The sequence below is a fragment of the Pinus tabuliformis genome, chromosome 7 (assembly GCF_031772625.1).
Source record: "Pinus tabuliformis cultivar Carrire ecotype Pingquan chromosome 7, CPIR1, whole genome shotgun sequence".
NCBI lineage: Eukaryota > Viridiplantae > Streptophyta > Pinopsida > Pinales > Pinaceae > Pinus > Pinus tabuliformis.
Genome location: NC_142293.1, coordinates 363,208,597 through 363,216,233, shown reverse-complemented (window position 1 = coordinate 363,216,233; position 7,637 = coordinate 363,208,597). Strand labels below are relative to the sequence as shown.

At 35.1% G+C, this 7,637-nt stretch overlaps 2 protein-coding genes across 4 annotated transcripts; both read right to left on the bottom strand.

Moving 5' to 3' along the window:
- Window positions 1-1,442: 1,442 nt before the first annotated feature.
- Window positions 1,443-5,341, bottom strand: LOC149247467 (wax ester synthase/diacylglycerol acyltransferase 4-like). Of its 3 annotated transcripts, XR_016266630.1 has the most exons (4): window positions 3,291-5,341; window positions 2,844-3,170; window positions 2,581-2,722; window positions 1,443-2,338 (listed from the first exon to the last, which is right to left on the bottom strand). XR_016266630.1 is itself a non-coding variant. In XM_089458236.1 (3 exons), exons 1-3 carry the CDS (start codon window positions 3,591-3,593, stop codon window positions 2,663-2,665), a joined length of 690 nt encoding a protein of 229 aa, XP_089314362.1. In that variant the 5' UTR covers window positions 3,594-5,341; the 3' UTR covers window positions 1,452-2,662. The 3 variants fall into 3 exon arrangements, 2 of the variants coding, with proteins under 2 accessions (XP_089314362.1, XP_089314361.1); XM_089458236.1 differs by having other exon boundaries at window positions 1,452-2,722; XM_089458235.1 differs by having other exon boundaries at window positions 1,460-3,170; window positions 3,291-5,334.
- A 657-nt stretch (window positions 5,342-5,998) lies between these two features.
- Window positions 5,999-7,024, bottom strand: LOC149247466 (uncharacterized). The gene is made up of 2 exons (XM_089458237.1): window positions 6,659-7,024; window positions 5,999-6,544 (listed from the first exon to the last, which is right to left on the bottom strand). Exons 1-2 carry the CDS (start codon window positions 6,920-6,922, stop codon window positions 6,305-6,307), a joined length of 504 nt encoding a protein of 167 aa, XP_089314363.1. The 5' UTR covers window positions 6,923-7,024; the 3' UTR covers window positions 5,999-6,304.
- Window positions 7,025-7,637: the final 613 nt, after the last annotated feature.

Here is a 7,637-nt window from a genome sequence, read left to right as displayed (position 1 = left end):
AGGGTAATGGATGTCGCAAAGGTATATTTGAAAGAGAAATTCCAAATGTGTTGAATGTTGCTAATATAATTTTTTACATTTATAGTACTTAGTTCATTATGAATGTCTTTTTAAACATTGTAAACTTCACAACTAAGTCCCACCTTCAATTTTTCCAATTAGATTTGGAATTCATGAAAAGTAAACTTCGTACAAATCAACCAATTAATCTAATTAATTTGTTTAATTTTTTTATTTACTTCTCAACAAGATTCTCTCTTTTTATTTCAGGGTATTTGGATCTTTGTTATCCATCTATTATACCTTAAATGTACCTACTCTGATGATCAAGAGCCCTATTAATTCAATGTATCATCACAGTAACACATATATCACTTTATATGTTCTAAATGACTCTATAATATTAGAATCCACAAAGATTTTTTTTTGTTTGTTTCTGTGTTTTTGTTATTTTTTATTAGTTGAAAGGTATATTTAAAACCCATGAGATGGTTAAGAGTAAGTCAAAGAAACCAATTGTTCAAAAAATTGTGGTAGCAATTAGGTCCAATGAAAATTGAGATATTCTGGAGATAACATAAAATCAAAAGGGGAACAACACCCATTAGTATCAACCGCCTAAATCACAACATTATTGTAACAAAAGAAGATAAACAAGACATAGAGATAGTAGTTGTTTGTCCTCAACATTGCTAACAAGTTTTTAACTTTGTAATAAATGCAAATCATGAACTTGCTTGATCCCATTTTGTAAATGCAAGTGTAGATGATCAAATTGAAATTGATATCTAAGTATTATAATTTTACTGAAGAAAATTAAACTAACAAATCATTATCTTATTATAAAGCCATACAAACATTAAAGCTACAATAATTAGTGTTAAAATTATTAGCAATTATATTTAAGAAAAAATGTGGAAATATGTTAGTTATTCTAATTAATCATAAATAAAATAAAGGAATTGACTTAAGTCATAAAAAGTCCCACCATAATGGAAACAATGACATGCCATTGATATTAATATGGATTTTTCATATGGATTCATTAAGGTATAAGTGACTTTAGTTGTTTCCTCAATTCTTCAATTACCAATTTAACATTCATATGAAATTATGACCAATTTAACTTTTAAGTAAAGTGAAATTAAATATATGAATACTATTTCAATGAACGTTTATGGAATCCCTATGATAATTTCACCATTCACATGAAATTATAGATATATCTATATAGAGACACACCTCATTGTACAATTATTAAACTGGAGTATGGGAACAAATTTAGAGTGGTGTATTGCTCGGGGTTGAGAGAGACTGGGAACAATTTTGAATTAATGTAATGAACATGCAATATTATTATATGTAGCAGTTGGTGTGTAAGAGATCAAGACAACACTTCCTCCAATGTAGAGTTGCAGTTTATCATTTTCGGCACATTGTACCCTCCCATTCCTCAAATAAAAAAATACCAATACAAACCGAAGGATAATTTTTAGATCCCAACAACTTTCTTCATCTCATGAAAGCAATGAATGAATCACTGGGAGAGCAGGCCGGCATCTACATATCCTTTTGCAGCTATGATCTACACCCTCAACTTACCCATGTAGCTTGTACTCATCACAAGAAGTGTCTGCCATGTTCAAATCGAATGGATAAAGGAAAATCACAAAAGAAAGCGCTACATCAAACCTGGGGTACAACAGATAGCCAAAAATATAAAGTTTTAACCATATATCCAGTGAGGGATATCTGTTCTCCCATCCCGACCATATTTGTTACATTAAGCGTGGTGTTTGTAAGGGTTTTGCACATCCATTTAGTTGATACCTATTACTACAACAACATTCCATATCACATTCCATATCATAATAAGCAACTCAGTTTTAGGTTTTTCTTCTATAATCTCTACCACAAATGCCAACAATAATATAATAATAATTGATGTACTCATGTACTTGAGGTCCTTCCACTTTTGTTACATAGCCCAGAGCTTTGTCCATTATGAAGACCGTTATCTAGATTTTCTTTTACATTACTAAGAATGTCTAGAGGATTATCCAACTTCTTGATCGGTATTCCAACATTTGAAAACCCAAATCTGTTTTCCCCAAGCCGCTTTATTGTTGGGTTTAACCATCTGGTTCAAATCCAATGCATTTCCACATGTGTTACCAGCATTCATTTGACTGGATACAAAAAAAACAAAATGCATTTCAAACTGCGACGACTTCCAAAGCTTTACTAAACCATACCTTGGGGCAGGGGTTGGCTCTAGTGTTCATCAAGACCAACACCTTTAATCTCAAGTTTTCTACTGTCCCAACAATTTTCTCATCTGCATTCAAAATCTCAACGATTAGGAATTAGGCAGTGGAAATACATAAATGAGAAAATTAAAGGAAAAGAGATTTAAGGGTTTGGGGCAGCCGAGAGTAATTCGCAGGTAGCGATGAAGTCCATAAAATACGACGCCCATTAGCACATCATTCACGGTCTGTAAATCAATGCAGCAGGGTTCAACAAAGCCAAATCCTAACTGTAAAAAGTTGCATAATAAACAGCAAACTAAAAAATCACCCCTCCATTAGAATTTTTGATGTGCTGAATGTCTTCCATTGTAAAAGTAGAAGAAGACGTGACTTTAGGCCTCCACTCCACTCTAGGACCTCCCCGAATTGGCAACTGACTGCCGTCCATCCATTTTTGTCTTGATAAATTGCTGATCAAATTGAGCAGTGTGTACCACATTATAAGCACAATCGTGAAAACCTGCTGGCATAGATTATGAATGGTGAACCAATGGATTTGGGAAATCTGAGATTCTGGGAAGAGATGCGCACATTCAAAGTGGGATCAGTGCGATTATCAGCCCTGGTAGAGCAGGAAAGCAATAAAGACATGAGAGAAGCTCCATCTCCCAGAGCATGATGCAAGTTAAGATTCACTTTCGTTGATGTCGGGTTGGTCTCGTTGTTGAGAAAATGAAACTTCCAGAGAGGACGAGAAGGAGGAAGCAGCCTAAGATGCATATCGGAAATGTAGTCATTCACATATTCATTGTAGTCTTCAAGTACAAAGGGAAAAAAAGGAAAGTTGGGAACAAAAACATGATCATTCACACCCACTTCCACTTTCTTCCACTCTACAACTCCTTTGTCATCTTTTGTCTGCGACCACAGAAAACAACTCCTGGTTAGTTCAATATAGTAAAACCAGAACAGTTATGCCAGTGCATTCACAGATCCTCCATGAATATACAAAGTAGGAAAGAATTGACTATATGATACCATGATGCAAGAAAATCGAGGGTTCTGAGTCCTGAGGCAACAGGATATCCCAGATGGCTTGCTTGGCGTGAGAAACATCGATGGGCTGGTCAAACTGATAGATGGCATGCACACATGGTGAAAATTCAACATATCGAAGCTTCCAAGTCGTTTCACATCCTTAATGAACTCTGAAATCTTTGAAAGCTCGATCGCCACTCCAGTCTGATGAAAGAAAAGGCCCTTCCCTTTGGGATCCCATGCACAGGCCATGAACAATGCATCATTGGAAGAATTCACACATGAACCAGAGGATTGAATCATGTTCTAGAATCTTACCACAGGATAGCCATAGCGTTGCTCATCCCTGTTATGGAGCCCAAATCTAGCACACACCATAACCTTCAAGCATACCCGTGCAGATTAGTCCTACGACGATGAGGTTGGCTTCGAGCTAGCCTTTCGGAGCCATGCGCCTCAAGGAAAATACACACCTGGCCGTCGAAGATAATACGAAAATGGATAGTCAGTCCGCTGGGCTTAGAAGCATAAACTCAGCATATTTGACATGTGTCTGAAAAAGGCATATTCGTTAGACCGACAAATCTGGTAGAGTGTCGTGTGAGGAAGAACTTCACCATACAAAGCTTATAGGCTTAATTTCGTAACTGAAAGATTTTTTCCCTTGAAAATTTAATAAGAATTATAAATAGAGAAAAGTTCCACTTGTGTGCCAAACAATGTATATATTTAACATTCTCGAAATTGATGATGATAGTGATCATGTAATTTATTGAAATTAATATTAGTTATGATGGTGATCATTATAAGTTATCAAAACTAATTTTAGTAATTAATAATATTAGTTTATCTAATTTCAAGGGTAAGAAGAATCAATCGTAACACTATAATGTCTACAAATCATTGAACCTGAATTTAAAATTTAGGTGGTTTTATTCATTGAAAATTGCCATGTAACACCGCACTTCATTGCACTTTCATAAATTCTTCAGTTACGGCATGTGCGATTATGGTGTTTCCTCTTCCAAAATCTTTTTCCTAATGGTTATTGTTTTATTTCTCTTGCCCTAGATAGCAATTCCTTGGTGCGTCTTCTTGTTTTCTTTTCTTCTCTTGTCGTTCAATAAAAATATCTCAAAGATCTTTACGAATCGTGATTAAATTCATAAATGCTTTACCTTTTTATTCATCACATCCGGGAAGAATAAGTTGATTGAATACTAAAGGAGAATACTCAGATTTTTCGATGAAGGAAATGATTTTCATTGTGGCTTAGGCAGCAGCACTTTTAGCTATTATTAACTTCGTTTATTGAATTATTTTGAAGTTATTGTGTCTTCCTATATACCTAAAAACTTTAATCCATGACTTTTCAAAGTCTCCTAAAGTTTCGATAATTATTTTAACTTTTTAATTTAGGCCATAATTACATTAAAAGTGATTTATCTCAGCTTAATTGACGAGAGTGATGGTTGCTCTTATTTATAAGAGAACTAGAGAGGCTGGTTTATTCACAATAATGTTGAATTTGATGATTGATTTTGGAAATATTATAGTATTGGATAAAGAGAAATGAAGTCACTTAAATTTTTATATATTTAATTGAGAAAAAATTAGAAGCAAATAATCAAGATAAGGATGACTATGAAATAGGGCAATTTTAAAATGAAGTCTAAAATAAATGCAACATAAAATCATGCAAAACACAACTAAACTTAATTCTCTTACAAATTTCAAAATTTTTCTAAATTCTAATGAAAAATGATGAAGATAACATTTTAACCAAAGTTTGTTTTAAATTCTAATGAATAAGGATGAGGGTAACCTTTTAACGAATGTACCATTTGTTAGATTGAAATTTGCGATCAAGATAGATAAAGTCAAAACAAAGACGCAATAAGAAAATGCACAATTTGAATTTGAAATGAAATGAATAAACACGAATTTCAAAGGGGGCTTATTTTGGTAAGTGGAATGAATGTAATGAAAAAGGAGCTTAAGAGTCTATGGATACATGTTCATTAAAGTTAACACCCTTTTATTGAAATTTAAAAAATATATTGTTAATATTAGAAAATACTTAAAAATATGGTTTATATTCAATTTTGTCTTTCTAACTTTAATTATGAAATTAACGATTTATTGAATCCTCACCATCTATATAATATTTAATAATGAAAAAACATTTTTTATTTGAATTAATAGAAAACAATTTAGTATATAAATATGTATTATATAAATTTCAATTTTATAAGGTTTAGTTTAATAACTTTTTATATTTTATAATAAAATTAATTTACACTATTATAGAATAAGTGAGTGTATTATTTAGAGAAAATTATTCAATATAAACCGGTTTTGCTAAACCCAAAACAAAGTTATTCCAACTAAGTTGTATTCACTGAGAATACACAAATTTCTTTATCCATACCAATCACCAAGGGCAACTTAAAAACAAAATTAATTCTTAGTTAAAAAAAATTATCCATGCCAATCACACTAAAAGAACTTAAAATCATAATTAATTCTTAGTTAAAAAATTATCCAGGCCAATCACTAAGTGCAACGTAAAACGTAAAAACATAAACAGGCCGTTACCTTGCAAAGATAAATATATCTTTAAGAAAACAAAACATCGAATGACGAGTTTACTTTAGACTGCGGCTGCTCGTTGCCACTAAAAATGCCTTGATGAACATTGCTAAAAGTTTGGTGACATAAACTGTTTGTAATCTATATTCATAACTTCAACCGATAAATCGGAAACACGCTCAGGTAAGAGAGGGTACCCGAAACCCCATTTATTATAAAACCGCAAATTCTGACCTCGCTAAATTATATAACAATGGCAATGCGGATTCATCGGATTACACTCGTAACTTTGATCCCCTTTTGTAGCACAAACACATTGCTAATCAAAACCCCACAACACGCACATACCATAAGCAACGCCCTGGAGGAGTAAACACAGATTCACATATATGGGCAGGGAGTCTTCTTTACACTATCTTCTCTTACTGTTCCCCATCATTCTTGTTATGGTGTCCAGGCAGCTTCTCTTTTATTTTATCAAGCATACCCGTCTTCTTTTCCTCTTCACCCCCATGTTGGCCCGGGTACTGCTTTCCTTGCTGACCGGAATACTGCTTTCCGTCCCCGGGGAACTTTTCCTTCGACCCTTTTTTCTTCCTTCCGCCCTCTTTCTTCTTTCCGCCTTCCTTCTTCTTTCCGCCTTCCTTCTCTTCATCGCTCGACTGCAATTATACATGTATATATATTCATTTTTCAGTTCACAGGAAAAAGATGTGAAGTATAAAGAAACGAAGCTATGAGTGAGGAATAAAAGAATTAGGAAGAAAGAGACTAATAGAGCTGGAGCTGGAACTGTGCGTGCGGTGAATCTTTCCCGTGTGTTTCTGTTGCTCAGCTTCCTCACGGGTAAACTGCCCCTCGTGACCATGACCGTGGCCGTGTTCGACTCCATGCTGAGGAGCAGCTGGATAATAAGGGGCAGCCTCAGTCCGAGCAGGAGTCTGCCCACCCTCATCAGAATGCTTTCCCTCACCTTCCTTCTTTTTGCCGAATAAGCCGAACATACCGCGGTCCTTGTGCTCTGGTGCTTCTTCCGCCATCTTAATACTAATTTAAAACACTAAGACGAGCAAATAACTTGGTAAAAATTGCAGACGATATAACAAACAACAAACGGAGAGAACGCAGTAGATGAAAATAAGGGAGGAGAATGTGGTATTTATAGTTTTGGTGTGGCGGTGTGAAGATCTCTTTGCTTCTTTCGGATTGCTCGTACACGCCGTACACGCGCCATGCCCACAATGGTCAGATGTAACCGACATCGGGTTACCACAATGTCGGTGCCAAAATACCATAAGGAGGGTAGGGCCCGGGTAGGTTGGATATTTTTATTTTTGAAGTGATCGTGACGGTATCATCGTCTCAGTTTCGCTTTCTGCCAACGGACCTTACCCTGATTGACTGTGACTGGTCCCGGGGCGAGGGCCAATTCTTGTGATATCGGAAACATCAATGAGAGGTTTATCTTGAATTTCTGTGGGGGACGGGGCAAGAATTTCATCTCATCTTATGTTATTACATACCATTTTTTAATAAATAATTAAACCACATCGATAACGCACTTACTGATGAATCAGGTCTGCCCAGAGGCTATCCAGATGAGTTGAATAAACTCACACGCTACCGAGAGGGGCCTCTATGCGATGCATGAATTAGTTTCAAAGACTTTGAATGCACGCCATCTAGTGGCAATAACGGTGATGATATGTCATGAATAAAGAAAACAAGAACCACCGCAACGGTTATGACATGTCA

Excerpts from the sequence above, each read along its gene's own strand:
- LOC149247467 (XM_089458235.1), bottom strand. The coding sequence starts at position 3,593 with ATGATTCAATCCTCTGGTTCATGTGTGAATTCTTCCAATGATGCATTG. Across the intron at positions 3,171-3,290 it reads CTCGATTTTCTTGCATCATG|ACAAAAGATGACAAAGGAGT; the intron begins GTATCATATAGT and ends CTGTGGTCGCAG.
- LOC149247466 (XM_089458237.1), bottom strand. The coding sequence starts at position 6,922 with ATGGCGGAAGAAGCACCAGAGCACAAGGACCGCGGTATGTTCGGCTTA. Across the intron at positions 6,545-6,658 it reads ACAGTTCCAGCTCCAGCTCT|TCGAGCGATGAAGAGAAGGA; the intron begins ATTAGTCTCTTT and ends GTATAATTGCAG.